The sequence below is a fragment of the Gopherus flavomarginatus genome, chromosome 3, assembly GCF_025201925.1.
Source record: "Gopherus flavomarginatus isolate rGopFla2 chromosome 3, rGopFla2.mat.asm, whole genome shotgun sequence".
Classification (NCBI taxonomy): Eukaryota; Metazoa; Chordata; order Testudines; family Testudinidae; genus Gopherus; species Gopherus flavomarginatus.
In genome coordinates, this window is record NC_066619.1 from 121,236,741 (window position 1) to 121,253,281 (window position 16,541).

General features: G+C 44.4%; 1 protein-coding gene across 3 annotated transcripts in view; it reads right to left on the reverse strand.

Moving 5' to 3' along the window:
* The window catches only part of ECPAS (Ecm29 proteasome adaptor and scaffold), an 84,474-nt gene that overhangs the window by 14,410 nt on the left and 53,523 nt on the right, over window positions 1–16,541 (reverse strand). For all 3 annotated transcript variants that reach the window (XM_050943024.1, XM_050943023.1, XM_050943025.1), the window contains 13 exons: window positions 15,885–15,939; window positions 15,130–15,244; window positions 14,090–14,155; window positions 13,656–13,773; window positions 11,398–11,565; window positions 10,159–10,238; window positions 7,963–8,068; window positions 6,814–6,861; window positions 5,866–5,987; window positions 4,213–4,363; window positions 3,476–3,541; window positions 1,251–1,340; window positions 930–996 (listed from right to left, as the gene is read on the reverse strand). In XM_050943024.1, the coding sequence (XP_050798981.1) occupies window positions 930–996; window positions 1,251–1,340; window positions 3,476–3,541; window positions 4,213–4,363; window positions 5,866–5,987; window positions 6,814–6,861; window positions 7,963–8,068; window positions 10,159–10,238; window positions 11,398–11,565; window positions 13,656–13,773; window positions 14,090–14,155; window positions 15,130–15,244; window positions 15,885–15,939 (1,252 nt within the window). The remainder of the gene's footprint in view (window positions 1–929; window positions 997–1,250; window positions 1,341–3,475; window positions 3,542–4,212; window positions 4,364–5,865; window positions 5,988–6,813; window positions 6,862–7,962; window positions 8,069–10,158; window positions 10,239–11,397; window positions 11,566–13,655; window positions 13,774–14,089; window positions 14,156–15,129; window positions 15,245–15,884; window positions 15,940–16,541) is intronic.

A 16,541-nucleotide genomic window follows, 5' to 3' on the forward strand; every position in this document is an offset into this window, starting at 1 on the left:
TGAAAAGAGACAGGATTGATTCTGGTAACGCAAACTTGGACTTGTACTGCTATGGGTTACAGCGCCTGAATTTTATTACATCATTTCTGTTTCTGCACCAGTCGCTTCCTTTAGTTTGTTAATTATGCATGAAAGTGTCCTTTAACAGGATGATAAAACTCCATCTGGCCCCAAGTACACATGCAAAACCGAAACCTGTTAGAACAGCTGTCACTGGAGCATGGCCAGGAGAACAATTCTGCTGTTCTGCAGCTAGTGACACGCACAGCCATCGCTGGTCTGCAAGGGCATCTGGTTTCAGCCCCATTGTCCCCCAACCCATTAAACTATATTTCCTTCTCGCAACGCAGAGGAGCCCTGCCCAAGGCTCCCCAATCACCATAAAGCCTTGGATGGTCCCACAGTAGCTGTGACCCTGATTAGGTTGCCGGTAGGGACTGAACACAAGACTTACAGGTCTAACAGCATGAGGCACTACTGCCTGAGCTGAAGCAGCAGCTTCATCAGCTTGAAGGCAGTAGCAGACTCATACACATGAGCGAGTCCTCACAGAAGAACAGAGACACAGCTGGACAGCACTGCTGAACTCCCATTCCAGGGAGGAAACGTGCTCTAGCTGTGTTATACCCTTAAATCCCTGGTCATCCTGGCAAAGGAAAACATGCTTGCAACTGCAGTTAAAACACAGCTATCGCTAGTCTCCTTCAGACGTGGCAGGGAGAGGCCACAGGCCCATTCCTGAGCCACTCCCTCAAACCCTCTTAGAGCTTATCCCTACAACTCTTTTCTGTGTGAAGGAGCTCCAAGGGAGGGCCAGAGAACATGAAGAGCACTCTGTGCTGGCAGCAAATAGCGACAACGGAAACCAGGCTATTCAGAAGAGTCTAAAAGCAACTTAAAGCAAACCCCTCTCTGAACGCAAACCTTACCCGAGTACGGCGTTAAGTCCTGGGGACACTGAGTGGTTAGTGACACAATGACACTGGCACAGCCTCCCTGAAAGGGTGCAAGAGACAAATCAACGTTATTAGCTTATTCTACCAAATCCACCAGCTGCACAACAAAGGTGAGGTTATTAGTACCCACACGCTGAAAAGCAAGTCATGTGGGCGGACAGGAATCCCCATCGGAAATGAGCAGTTTTCAGCTATTACAGCTGCTGCTTCAGAGTCAAAAGCACCATAATAAGGTTGGCATTGCAGCATTTTGCCTCCCCCACTGCCCTAGTCTTAGTAAAGCTGCACACATACCTTAGTGCCCAGGCCTATTCCACTTTTGATCAGCTCACACAGCCTAGGAACCAGCTCACTCAGGACAGACACATCCAGATACTGCAGGCACTATGGAAAGGGAAGGGATGAAAGAGTAAATCTTGCGGAGAAGACACTGAAGCCAGGCCTGTACCATAAACGGAAAAGATGCTATTTGCTTTTACTTCACTGCACTTGGGAGCTTATTGTATTGTGTAGCACTCATTTTAAAGAGACACGGTCAGGCCCCAAATATAGATTAGCAGCCTGATTCATCACACAATTACACTGGGGTGACCTCACTGAAATCAATGCTTAACCCGTTGTAGAGCTGGTGCACCAGAGTGCTGAACTGGGTCCTTTCTATTTTTAAGACATAAAATAAAACCGCTAACAAGTAAATAAATTTGTGGGTGTAAATTTTTACAGGGATGTTAACATTGCTTAGCAGCCATGTGAAACCTCAACACGGCAGCGCTAACGCACCAGAATCAGACAATGCTGAGATTATTTCCCAGCTCAATCGTCTACAATGTTGATAACAAATGGCAGGAAATTTCTCTTCTAAAAAATCATGGTTTTTTAAATGATCGTGTCTCTTAACACCAGAAACCCTATCAAAAGCATAGCACTTTTCTCCATTTCATTCCTAAGGTTTCTATAGATTTAACTCAGTAATATAAAAAGCAGCATTCCCATTCCAAGCTGTATTGCTCATGGAGTTATGCTGACAGTACAGAAGCCCTCAGATTATTAGGACATTTGGCAACATTGTCACCAAGGGTAAGATTGAGCCATTAGGTGGAGCCCAAGGCATGTTGCATAAACGAGGCCTTATGTCTCAAGGACAGCTCTTCAAGGACAATACCTTCTGTGAGTAATTTGCTATTGCCCTTTACAAGGGTGTCTGCTTCTCCGAGCCACATGAAATTGCGTCCACGTGAGCAGTGGATGCACAGAAAACAAGATGGTTTTGTTTCCCTTTACAGCGGATGGCTTCGCTGTGAGCAGAGTGGGGCCTGTGCCTGACTACTGCAGGGAGCTCTGGGGTCTCAGTGAGACCCAGAGAGCATCCACAGCGGGGGGCAGCACAGTCACACAGCTGGGAGAAGGTATGAAGGCACCAGCAGCAGCCTCTGAAATCTTTAGGGCATCAGCACACGCAGCCTTTTATCCAGCGGTGCTTCAGAGACCAGATCACCGAGACTACAATGGCATGGAATGGCCCCAACACCTCACAATGGAGGTTTTATTAAGAACTGGGACAGCTGACAGTGTCGGTGTTTATATTCCTGTCTGCCTTCATGTCACAGGCTGGGTAAAGAGTGGCGGTCACAGCCGCATCCCTTCTGACAATGGCTATAAAGTTTAAACTGAAGAAGAGGCCACGGCTGTACTATTCACTCGGAAGGCAGCTCCTCTAGCAGAACGCCATCCCATGATGGGGTGCCTGGGCACCAGTGAAGGCTGAACTCAGGAAAAATGGGTGTGGAATACTGAATAACCTACATCATTTCCAACAGCAGCTGGATTTTCCCCAAAGGTTTCCCACTGAAGTACTGTCCTAGCCCAGATCTAAATGTCTAAAGCACTAAAAACCACTGGTAGGAGAGGAGAAAGGGAAAAACAACAGAGTTCTGAGCCAGTGTCCAAGAGCAATTCCCTCACATTGCCTCCTGGGGATCCAAGCTGGGAACAAATTAGGAGCGCAGATCCTAGGGCAAGTGGAGATAAGACTATAGAGGAGAAGCATTTGGGCTCAAAGAAGCGGAGGAGTCCCTCCCTGCTAGCATTCAGCATCCCCCTGAAATTGTTGGGTCACCAATGGAAAAGCACTAGTTGTCACCCTTCAGAACAAAACACTCCTATGCTCTTCACCACACCATGAGCAGCTCCTCAGCTGGAGCCAACTGGCACAACTCTACTGACCTCAATGGACTCATGACAATGGACACCAGATGAGGATCTCCCCATCTGGCCACATGGCATTTGCTTTGAAGGAGAAGGAAGGCCAGTAGCTACCTGTGTGAGGTATTGGGGGAGGGACAGAAGGGATTATTTAAACAAAGAGGTGGACAAGAGCCCATACCTGAGGAACTCTGACAATCAAATGAATGGTTGTCTGATAAAAGCCTGAAGAGAAGTTCCCTATCATGTTACCACTTTGGTCATTATCCACCCTCCCTCACGTCTACTTTAGGACCTTTTCTAAATCCAATACCTACCATATTAATTGTTTCCATCATGGGAGATGATTTAGCAGCACTAAGTCTTGCACTATCCATTGCAGCCTAAAGGAAACAGAACAAACAAAATAGACTTAATCTGAAGCCAGTGGAAAAAGCCACATCTCAGCATCAAATGCTGTGTGTTTTCTCACAAACTCTGACTAGTGCACGTTTTCAGACAACTACAGGCAAGTAGCAGATGTCAGCGATGGGGCCTTGGGAGATCATCGCAGTCTAATACCCCTCTCTATTAGGGAAGTCCAGGGTTTAATGACAGTGCTGAAAACACCCCCAATCTGATCTACACTGGAGCTTACATTATAACTAGCAATGGTGCTTCAGATGTTGCATCTCTAGGAAATAAGTTCCAGGATTCTTAGTGTAGATGCAGCCTACATATTTACAGAGGTCTCTGGCTGTTTCATAATTTTACTCAGGGCTGAAGTTAGATTTACTAACAGTTATCATCAAGATTGCTTTTTTCCCCTTTAGGAAAGATTGGGGGCACACAGTGCATTTAAAAAAAAATCCTCCAGTAACTCCATGGTTCTCAGTGTCATATAAAAACAAACAGATAACAGCTCCGTAGATACATGAGCTAATTCCCTTAACACCTTGGGGTGCCTCTCGCTCAGAGAGTTGCTAATTTGTTTTGTTCATGTCTGTGGGAGCCTTGACGCTATCAATTCTTGTGAAACGGCTGTGAAAATGTACTCCATGATTGTTACACTTACTTTCTCCTGATCCGTAGCGCGGAGACTCAAATAATTGAGAACCTGGGGTTCCAATACACTTAAGGACTCCAACAAAGCTGGGATGAGCTTTGGTGCGTGAGGCTTCAGCATAACACCAGCACTTTTACTGATCTTCACAAGAGTGTTAATGCTGGAAAAGAATTGAAGCTCATGTCATCACAGAGCCTTTACAACTCTAATCATTTACAAAAGCCCTTTCCCCAAGTGTAGCTGGTATCCGTGGCAACTCTGTGCTGACACACCACTGGATTCAGATCTGCTGCATCCGTATGAATCTGGAGTATGTCTGCGAATGGAATTTTTCTGCGTCTTTTCAACTTAACTGAGACCAGAATCTTGCCTAGAGTCTCTAATGATACTTACACATTGTTCAGGCTAACTTATCCTCTCTCCCAGATTGCCTAGCATATCCAGTGTGTTGCAAAGATCTTATTTAGACACATCTGAACACAGAAACAGGAAGCAGCTAGATTATTAGATTAAGAGACACTATGCAAAATCAGCTCAGAAACTTCAGTCATCTCTGCACAAGTGGAAACCCTCCCTGTTTAAAACAATGTGTTCAACCGCATCACTCCATTCCACACAGGCTTCTTCTCTCAAACATATTCCACGTGCTATACACTCCCTCAAACAATTAGTAGCCCAAGACATGTGCTAATGGACTGTCACTTGAAAATCAGGAAGGCAACAAAGTACTTTCAAACTCTCACAAGGAAGAAAACAATTCATGAGAGATTTGTTACGGTTCGTTGTTTTTTAATCTTGCTGGATAATAATGTTAATGGGATCATATTATTCCTGCAAAAGACAGCTTCACTTCAGCTTTTAGCTAACTTCAGAACCTTGGTTACTGCTTCATTTATTCCATGGCAGGATTACAAAATAATAATCAACGGCAATAAGTATAATTCTTTCATCTCAAAGGATCCTAACGGGATACAGAAACTAAAATACATGCATTCAGCACCACTGAAATGTAGCCACCTCTGGAGTGTGTGAAACCAGCACAAAGAATGCTGAAAAAAAGCGCTGCAGGGAGGAGCACTGGAGAAATGTTGGCCAAGAAGACACAAGGGTAAATCCCTTTTCACAAGTACTTTGCATGTAGACACCATCCTCTTGTGAGGACCCATAGAAGAGTCTCACATACTACAAACTGCACGGGGGTCCATTTACTTGCTGCAGAAAGATGGACGGTTGTATTGACTCCTGCTGAGATGTGAACCTGGGCAACTGCAGTGTGTCTTTCATGTGATGTCCCCAGACTTTACTTGATCTGCTGGGTTCAGCAGCTCCTTTCCTTAGGCTGTGGAGGGGCCTTTGGATGCCCCCCGGAACTCAATAGGTGCAGAGAGGCTAGATATTCTGAATGGGATACTTACACCATTGCACCAGCCCTCTTTAGTTAAAGAAACTGCATTCTAGGAAACCACTAGAATTCTCTTGAGCTGCTGCTTTAACTGGACGAAAGCAGGGGGAGGTGAGAGGGCTGTTTTTTCTGGGGATGGGGAGAGGGGATTAAAACGGCAAGTGATTACCGGACGCGCTGCGGTTCAGGTGAATAAACCAAATCCCCTTGGGACAAACACAGGCCCAATCCCAAGGGAATTTACAGGATGTAAAACAAACCTCAGAGCCCGAACTTCCGTCACTGTGCTCATCATTCCTTTGTCCAGCAGGCAGGGCAGCAACACCGCTATAGTTCTCTGGCCAGCCGCGCCTTTGGCGGGGTCACACATTTTCACACACACCTAAGGATAAATAGGAGAGGCGACGTCACACACTGCTAAGTTTTTCCTCAGATTTAACCCAGCACCCTCCCGCATGTGATGGGAAAAGTTACGGAGGAACCAGACCCAAGAGACTGGGTCACGTTCAGACTCCGTGTACATGGGTGTAGCCCACAGAAGTCAACACAGTTGTGCCTGGTCATGTCAGGTCTGGGCTTGTGTGTTAGAGCACCATTATTTTTGCATGGGGGACTAAACGCTCAGCCAAATTCCAGCTCAGTGCTAGATGGATATTCGCTCCTGAACAGGGGCGTGGAGACAGGAACCGTGCTGCCCTCCAAACCCTCAACAATTGGATCTAGGCATGCTCAGAATGGAAACACAGCTGCTGTGCAGGTTATTTCAGCCAGATTGGCCCAAATGGTCAATGGCCGCAACAGCAGGTCCCAAATTAGGAGAGTCTCAAACCCCAGGAAAGGCAGCTAAACCCTGTCTCTTCAGCTGCATTTCTAAGCAAATGTGCATGCACTGTACACTGTACGTAACACTACTCTTTAACTGTCTAGAAGAAGAAGGGCACACAGGGAAGCAGATTTCAGATGTTTTCCTCCAACATGTCGCATTGATTTCAACAAGGGTTATCAGTGTGTATGGGATGCAGGATCACACTTCTACTGATCTCCACTGGGCTTTAACGTAACACTGCACCTTAGTACCAGGGTAGTTCACATGAGAGTAATTTGTATTCAATGGTCATTCTTGCACAGGTGGAAATTAACTATTATACACCACCACATACAATACACCCACCACATACACAGTCTGCAATGAAGAAGTTCAATTTTACCTTACTTAAAGTTTTCAGGGCTAGCTCTGCTGCTTTTCGTACAGACTCCTACAGAAGAAGTAAAAATTCCGTAAATATTTTATTTAAACTTTTTGTTTGATCTTTCCTGACCTACCTGGACTTTCCAGACAAGTATTGACAAATCTGATTCATAACCTGGCGGTTATGTTTAAAAGATCTGTTTGTGTACGGTCAGCCACTTATCACAATGTGTGTATTTATTTTGTTCAGATTCCAAGAAATGGCAACCACGTGCTGTGAAAATCAATTTGATCCTGATTTACGACTAGCTGTCATTTTTCCATTTAAAGGAGTTCCCATGCTTTGTCCTTCCATGCCACTAATGTTGGAGGATCTGTCCTTTTCCAAAAAGGAAGCAGAAAATCTCTCCTGTATGCTTTATTCTCTACTCAGAAGGATCGCTGAAGAATTTGGTTATACTGTTTTTACCAACATTATATTTAGGGCTGGTTTTATTGTGCCTTTCACTACACAGCAAAAATGATGCAATTCCAACGAGGCCTAACCTCTGCACCTCTGATCACAGCACAATTTCAGAAGCAAAGAAGCTTTAGCCCTGCTTGAACAGGCAGGGCTGGATGTTAGGAAACATAAGGCTTGATCCTGTAGGATGCTGAACACTCTGGCCTGCAGAACACTGAAGCGTGTGCTTCACTTTTACATGTGAGCGATCCCAGTTGGACTACTCACACGCTTGAAGTTAAGCATTCGCTTAAGTGTTGTGGTGGGTCAGGGCCAGACTGCTCGGCGCTTTGTAAGACTGAGCAGAATAGGAATGAAAAACAGTGTGTGCTGTATACGCACCCTCAAACCTAGTTGCTCTCTCAGAGCTGCACAAGGTGCTCTGGAGAAGCTGAGTGGAGGTCTCAGAAGGAATCCCAACACTTTGAGGAACCCATATGAAGAATTTCCCAAGCATTCTACTCACTGGGACCTGAACAGTAGTGAGCACCTGCAACTTCTATTGGCTTCAGCGGGAGCTGGAGATGCTCTCAGGACCAGACCCTAGCTAATAACTGATTCTTCACAGAGATACTTTTCTAAACTTGCAGTGGATGAGATATTCCCTCCAGTATTGATAATTATACTTTTTGTAAGAGCTGACAATTTAACAGGAAGCTATATTACCTTAATATCATCTTGCACTCGGAACAGTGTTTCCCAGATTTCTGGAAGTTTATCAATAATGTCATCCAGTGGTCGGCCTCTTAGTAAGTCATTCAGTGCTAGACAGCTGCAAACACAGTTTTGTTTCAGACAAGGATACAATACAGAAATAAAATGCTAAAAACCAGAACAACCCAAAAGAGCCCCACCACACATTACTGTTATCTGAACTTACTTCCAAAGGCAGGCCATCCTTGGCAGGAAAGTCCTCTGGGCCTGATTCTCATTTACATTAAAGCCACTTTGCATCATTTTGGCAGTGTGAATGGGCCTGAGTCAATGAAAATATAACATACACCTGCTAAAAAGCCCCTTCACACTGCCAGAGAGATGCAAAGTGACTTTGTGTAGATGAGAATCAGGCTCCCCGTCTCCAGAATAAAGCAATAGCTCATGAAGCACCATCTCCTTCAACAGATACCATCATTATATTTACCAGCCCTGATTCACTGCTGCTTTCCTCCAGCTTGACTCCATTTGCTTTTGGAGGAGTGACACTGGCATAAAACTAGATTAAGGGAGTGGTGAATCACACCTGACAACTGTTACTCACCACCTTCCCTGACAAGCCTACTTTCTCATTCAATATGGATCTGCTTCATTGCACATTTTAAAAAATGTGCATATACCAAAGCACAACACAAAAGCCCACACGCTGCAATTTGCTTCCCTTTACGACACTGGCAGATGGTAATTAAAGAAACTACCATCAATGCAATCGGGTTTCAAATCCTTGCAACTCACCTGGATCAAAACCAATTTTCGCCCATACACCGACGGTTCATTATATGCTGCAATAAAAAAACCCATAGCATCGAGTCTCAGAATCTGGGTCAGCTGGTTCAGGCTTCCTCCTCGCAGGGTGTCGGAGCCCAGGCTTCAGGCCGAGCCTGAATGTCTACACTGCCATTTTACAGCCTGAACCCCAAGAGAATGAGTCAGCTGTCCCAGACCAGCCACAGCCCTGTCACTGAACTTTCACTGCAGGGTAGACGCACCCCAGGAAGCACTGCTCCTTATGAGGGGTTTGAGTGTCCACAGGACACTGCACTAAGGCTCTTCACATAAAGACTGCCATCTTTTTCCCTTACACAACGGGGACAGCATTTTATTCTCCCCATTCCTGCATTTCTCCAGAACTGCTGAACTAGTCTGGGTCCAACTTTTAACAACAATAAAATTCAGCCTTTGGCAGAGACCAGCCTTGGAAAACGACAGCCAGAGAAGTGAAAACCGGAGAAAGTCATGAGCAACTAAAAAAGGTGGTTTATAACGGAAACGCTTAAGCAAGCGTAGTTACAGCTGCTGTAATACAGCTCTAGGTTTGTTTTCTAGCCCGTGCAGGATATTCTAATGAATCCACTAACTCCAGGTGGGGAGGTGGAACGGAGACATTTGATGGATCAGGTTTGGAGCACAGATTAGAAGTTTATGCTGGTTTGCTGATGAGCTATATCAAAAAATGTTTAACTACCAGCAGCTCCTTATCAGAGCTGTATCTAACTGCACCCTCCTATCACCAAGACCTTATACTATACACTGATAAATGGATTGTCCCTAGACTCAGGCCATGACAAAGGATACGTTCACACTTCAAAGCCCCTCCAAAAACCCAACCAAACACACCACACACAGAGCAAGTCTCAGAACCCAGGCCAACAGACCCGGGCCCACGCTACGGAGCTTAAAAAAAAGCAGTGCAGACATTTCTGCTTGGGCTGGAGCCTGGGCTCTGAGTTCCGCCCCGCTCGCCAGGTTTGAGAGCCCAGGCTCCAGCCCGAGCATCTACATGGCTGTTTTGAGCCCTGCAGCACAAGCCCGGTTTCGAGCCTCAAGACAGCAGGTTTTAGTTTGCAGTATAGACATTCCCTAAAACTTTTGAGGCTCTGGGACACCCCCCCAAGAACGTTGCAATCAGAAGACCCTTTTCTTCAGAGCCTTTAGCCCAGTATCACAGCAGGGCTGGATGCGAGCCAACATGGAAATATGAGTTGCAGTACATCCTACCTCAGCACGACTCTATTCTGGTGGTGGGTTCCATTCTGCCCACACACCCCACCCCATCCCTCGGCCTTTTCCCTTTCTAAATCCACTAGAATTTCTAATGACATGTTGGCAGCTTGGTTTAAAGAGGAAGAGGTCACCGTTCAACTATACCTGGATTCTCTGATCCTCCACAGGTTGCTGGTCAGGTTGTTAAGCAGATCATCCAGAATCTCCTTCATGTATTTATCAACCTGGTAGAAGAAAAGAAAAGAAAAATCATAGACCAGGAGCATCCTGCAGCTTCCCATCAAGGCTCTGGCCTTGCAACTGGATCCACGTACATGGGTCTGACTGCACGACTGGGACCGTAGCATGCTGAAGTCCTGGTCTTTAACTAGTACCTGCCAAGATTTTCCACCTTTCTAAGGAAGGTCTTTGTGGACGAGACACAACACCCTCAGAGATACCAGCCAAAGTACAGCAATTCCTGATCAACTGTGAAAGGTCAGAGCTGACCTTGCGTGAGCCTGTTCTACTTGGGCTGGCTCTCTTGCTTCAGTTTGGAAGGGACTTTCCCCATGCTGGTTCAGAGGCCAAGGCTGCAGGGAGCCACATTAGCCATATGGAGAAGGGAAAGGCTAGAGCTCTCCAGCTCTTTTGTTATGGAGAGGTTTGGAAGCAGAAGGAAACAGGTCTCTAGAAAGAGCAGAAGCAGCATATTTCCACATGCCTGAGAGCCTCTGAATCTACTTTTGCAGTTTTTTATGGGGAGAGGTAGAATTGGGGCTGCTAAGAAGAAAACTGACTAAACCATTCCACAGTTTCAGAAGCCCAGGGAAGAGAGGGCCTACCACTGAGCTCTCCTACCTCCTGTAGCTTGGGGACAGCTTCTTCCACTGAGTTAGCATCTGCTTCTTCCAATGAGCAACCTCCTCGCCACTTCAGGGAAGCTGATCAGCTGATCTTTGGCTGCCACAACCCCAGAGCCCTCTTCAGCCACTGACGGGTGAACGGCACCCTCACAAAGCAGCAGGGGCCCCTAGGGGCTTCTCATAAAAAAGGCACGAAGTGCTGCAACCCCCTACTTTATGGAGCAGCAGAACTTGAACGTGGCCCTTGCAGATGAGCTCAGGAAGGTCCCTCCATGCATAACAGGCAGTGTGGAGACATCTGTACATCTTCCATTTCTCCCAAAAATTCCACATCCCCTGTTCTACTTGATTATGTTAGAACCTATTCTACATAGTAAGAGGTCTCCTCCTTCTCATACAGCACAGATCATCAATGCCTTTCACAAGATGCTCCTCAGCTATTTCTTGCCGAGAATCCTGTTGAGATGCTCAGGCATGTGGCTTTTCACTCCAACACCCTACAGACCGAAATGGGACATGAGAACTCATGCTCACTCACTGCAGATTTGTCGGTGACAAGCGCGTTCCAAATGCTGGTCATAGCCTGTCGAATGCCCATGTTGGGGTCAAACTGGTAACGATAGAGACGGGGAACCAGCTGGGGCAAAAACGGAGCCAGCTGCTCTCCAGCCTTTGTAGCAATCACGTTGAAACCAAACGCTGCTCCCTAAAATGAGGAAGAATGGATGTATTTGATTCACTTCAGCAGACAAGTGCATCTATTTTATTCGTTTAGGGCCCAATCCTGGGCCCACTGAAGTCTGTGGCAAAGCTTCCACAGAGGTAAGCAACGTAGGATCAGATCCCTGTTGCACCCCTGATTTGTCATCGCTTAGTTACATTCTCTATGTCATCTGGTTAGTATTAAAGTGAAGCCAAATACTGACCTTAAGGACCAAGCCCACAGCTTTGAGCCACACAATCAGCCTCCCAACAGGTAATGCAGCGCACGTGCAGTGAAGGGAGGATAACTTAATAAGATATCACATATTCTCTCTCCCTCACTCCTTTTCATTTTGAGGCACCTCCTCAGCCCTCCTATCTGGAGATGGTGAGTATAAATCTGTGCACCAGTGAGCATTACAATAAGCAGTAGACTTTCCAAAGAAAATGTTTTCCCAAAAGGAATCAGCCAGGTAGGAGTTTGCCCTGCACACAACTATGTTGCATTTATAAAGACAGGACTTTAAAAAATAAAATAAAAATCTAAGGTTAAAAGAAAGGAGGGAGAGAGAGTGCGCATCTCTGCATTTCTTTAAAATGCTTAGGATTACTGCTTTGTATTCATCATGGTTTAGAGGAACTCAAATGGCACTACTTCATCAGCCCTTCTGTAGTCAGAAAGGGGGATTGTCAACCCTCATGCTGATGTGTAGCTATTCACCCAAGCAGTCCCATTAACATCAGTGTATCCGTGCAAAATAACTTCTCAGCAGTGGAAGTCAGAGGTCCACAGTCTAGCCCATACTGACGACTGTTCGCATTGCTACAGTCACTATTGTATCACAGCTGCCATTTAGCTTCAGACAGAATATTGTGTCACAAATTTTTAAAAAATCACGGCAAATAAGTACAAAGAAACTCCATCTTCATTTCCCCTGCTGTGGCAGTGATCTAAGATCAGCGACAAATCATAAGGCTACTGTAACAGGGTGGCAGAATATCACCCCACTGAGGATGGAGTGTGCTTCTGCTATCAGACATTAGAATCCAGCATAAAGTTGCTGTGTAAATTCTGCTGACTCATTACAGCAGGTGCAGCTGGTTAACTCCACCAGGCTATAAGAGAAAGGTGTGAACCTCTGGTTATAGGAATCAAAGGGCAGAGATAGGGAGGTCCTGCAGGAAACACTGTGAATACTCAAGCTTTGGAAGAAAGCTTAGGCAGAGGCTTACGTTCTGCTTAAAGTGGAGTTTCCAATAAAGCCAAATCTCAGCAAAGGAGCACGTAATGAACTTGTGCAGAGCTGACAGGTTATTTGAAGCATACAGGAACACTGCTTGCCTGGTTATTAAAACAACTTATTTTGTTTTTTCAAATGGGCTAATGAAAAAGGATGTCACATTAATAAAATCTTAATTAAAAAAAAGTTAAAATAAAAAAACATTTTTTAAAAATTAGTTAGAATGTATAGGAATGATGGTGGTTTGACTTCAGGAAGCATGATAAGTCACATTGTGGCTTTGATAAGGGGTATAATGGCGAAAGAATGTGAGTAGTTGATCTTTTGGTAAATAAAATTAAGAGCATTATTTCAAGGACAGTGATTAAAACAGCTGGTGTGCTGTGACCACTGCTTATCATAATTGTCTCACTGCTACCTTGTGCTCCACCATCCTTTTTGTCAAATCCACCTGTTTTTTGCCTTAAATTTAGGATTTAAGCTCTTTTTGAAAATATTTGTACAGCAGCTACCACATTGGGCCCTTAGCCCCTATTTGTTACCACAGTACAAATCAAAATAATATTAACTATAATTAATTACGGAGTGGAATGTGGAGTGTGGATTCAAGCAATGCATATAATATTAATGCTTTGTTTCAATAATTTGAAGAAATCGGTAATTCACCATTTCACATGCTGGTAGACTCACACTAGAACACAGTATCTGTGGCCAGAAATTGCACACCAACTGTTATAAGAGGAATGATGCAATTATCGTGGTTTTTTTTGTTTGGTGTTTTTTTTTTTTTTTTTGTTTTTTTTGGTTTGCTTTTACAGCTCCCATAGGTATCTGCATTGCTGTATCAAGTTACCTTGCGCGAGTTCCACATGGCATGGTGGTTGGCCAGATTCATGAATTTGTACACCAGGTCAGGTTGGCTGAGGTCACTAGCCAATGAACAAAGCTCCTTGTAGGTAGAGAGACCCTGACTTGGAAAGGCAGGAAGGAAAAATTAGCGTCACTTTTCAATCACAGACAGCGCCATCATACCTAGAACTCCCACAGAGTCAAATCATATCCTGGAGCAGAATTTAGTAAATAATTCAGCTAAGATAAAAACATGTGTCCAATCAGTACTACAGAGAAAGAGCCATAGTAACCATTAGAGAGGTAACAAGAGTAATGCAATTAAAATTCTAGACAAGTAGAAACCCAGGAAGGATTTACAAGAAGAGTATGTAGCTCTAGAACATCAGTTTGGTTCAGAATTGTACCTGCCTCATGGAAAGTCATCACTAAACCTACCCATCTGGGGTTTTGCCAAGGGCTCCCTGGAACACCACTGTTTCTCCAGTCACTTCATGTTTGACCCTGGTGATAAAACAGGCCCAACATTAGCTTTTCCGTGACTGTTCGGGAACAAGCTATCATTCACATGCTGTACATTCGAATACCAATGAATGTGTTTCACTGTATTTGCCTGGTAAATTTTTGTTAGTTGGGACCCATTCCTGTCGACTTATGTGCATGCTTAACTTCACACACTGCGAGGCGTCCCGCTGACTCCAGCAAGGCGGAACATTAAGCACATGTTTAAGTCTTTGAAAGGTCAAGGTCTTACTGTTCAATTCCAAGTTAAAAGATGCAACGTATATAAACAGCTGCTTTTTAGTTCTACTTGTATCTGTTCCCATTGACTGGGGTGTAAGGGCCCAAACACATATTTAGACAAGGTCTCTACTCACTCCAAAGAGCATAATACAATTTCCATCTGCCTCTTAGTCCCAGCTACCATTGGAATTTTCTGTATATTGCCCCACTCTCTGTTTATGGTCCTCTGAAGTTAGTGGCAACACTCCTATCGATTTCTGTGGGAGTTTTTCTAGCCTTTGTCTAACCTAACTGCTTCCTCCTCTCAGCAGAGCTATCCACTCTACCGCAGAACATCACTACTTGCTATGTGGTCATTTCAGCTACAATCAAACATATTTAAAGTATCAAAAATATTAGAAATATAAAAGCAAAATTTAATTTCCAGCTGTTATTCCTAGCAATGGTACTCCCCTGCAGAGAGCTGTTGGGACTGTAAATAACCCAAAGCAGAAAGGACATTGGACTCTTTTGCACAAAAAAGAAATAGTTCTTCATTAAAACTTTTCAACCATTCAGCACAGCTCAGTAGGCTACAGTTCATTGTACTTAGTTATCACACACTGTCAAACATGTGGGGAGTAGGTGAAAGTTGATTTCCACCATTCTGATCCTAAGAAACCTCTCTCCACAGACCTGTACCACACACACACTAGAAGTGGCTACATACACTGGAAGTTCTGCGCTCATCATACCTTTTCCCAGTCATAAGCGTATCAACAAGCGTGGTGACCAGCTCCTGTTGATCTTGTTCACTACCTAGTTCATACACTAGCCCAAGGCCTTTTGAAGCAACGTCTTGGCTAAGTTCTGCAACAGATTTCATACAATAAAAGCCAAGTGTGTAAGTAGCAAGAAAAATACCAGTGAAGAGACAATTAAAATAGGAGCTAAAATAATGGGATCTATGACATAGTTAAATGACATCAAAGGTGCTGGGGCCTAATCCAAAACCCAGCAAAATCAATAGAAAGATTCCCCCAACTGATGTCCATGGGCTTTAGATTAGCTCCCTAGGCACCATTTCTTCAACTGGATCTATGCAGGTGGACCCCTGTGCTGATGTAAATGGAGCACAGCCAAAAGGTCTTGCCCATGTGGCAACAACTGCAGGATTAGAGCCCTGGTACACTAACCGAACAGGGGAGCCCCACTGTTCTCCTCTCTAATATAATCCCAGGAGATGGGGAAAGAATGCCTTCCCAGGGAAATTTTGATGCTAATAGGTTAAGGGAGAGAGAAACATTTCATTAGACATTTCTGCAAACAACAGCATATAAAGGTGTCCATTTTCCAGTAAAAATTAATATTTCAACAAACATCTTTCAGTGCTGAACAATAAAGGTTTAGATAGTTTTAAGTAACTGCACTGAACAACAAAATGGTTCTCTCCCCTCTGTTAAGAAACTGTTTGTTCAAAGACAAAGCACATAGATATGTTATTACTTACCATCATTATCAGACAGAATTGAAACAAATGCACTTTGAATCTCCTTGAGATGAGACTGAAAGATGAAAGAAGAACAGGTATTTTTTATTCTGTGTTTTTGCCTCCTCTCAATTTCATCTAACAGGGTCTAGCAGATACACTCCGACTATTTCATTGCTGTCAAAATTGTAGTTCAAACAGACCTTACAAGGACTGCACTCATTTCCTGAGAAGTTAGAAACAGGCCATCTGAAGTTCTGAGATAATAATACCTTGCATTCATTGAACATCTTCCCTCCAACCTCAAAGCAATTTACTAAGTAACGTAAGTGTTACTCCCTTTTTCCAGATGGGGAAAGAAAAGATATTTGGGGTGGAGGGGTGTGTGTGCACAAGATGCAGGAGAGGGAGTGTCAAGTAACTTGTCCAAGGCTACAAGGTGAGTAAGTCAGAAAGAGATCCCCAAACTCCTAGCCCCTGTGCTAATCAGAAGATCGTATTACCTCCTTGAAGCCTCACTATGGAGATGAGAACTCTGCAAAATAACCTGATGTGGGGCAACTGTGCCAGTTTGAAATTTAATAATAGTTTAAACCTATGTAGCATCTTTCATCCCAACGCATTTTGTCAACTATGTACAGGCACCTTGGGATGGAAGGTGGCAGCCAACTGGCTCAT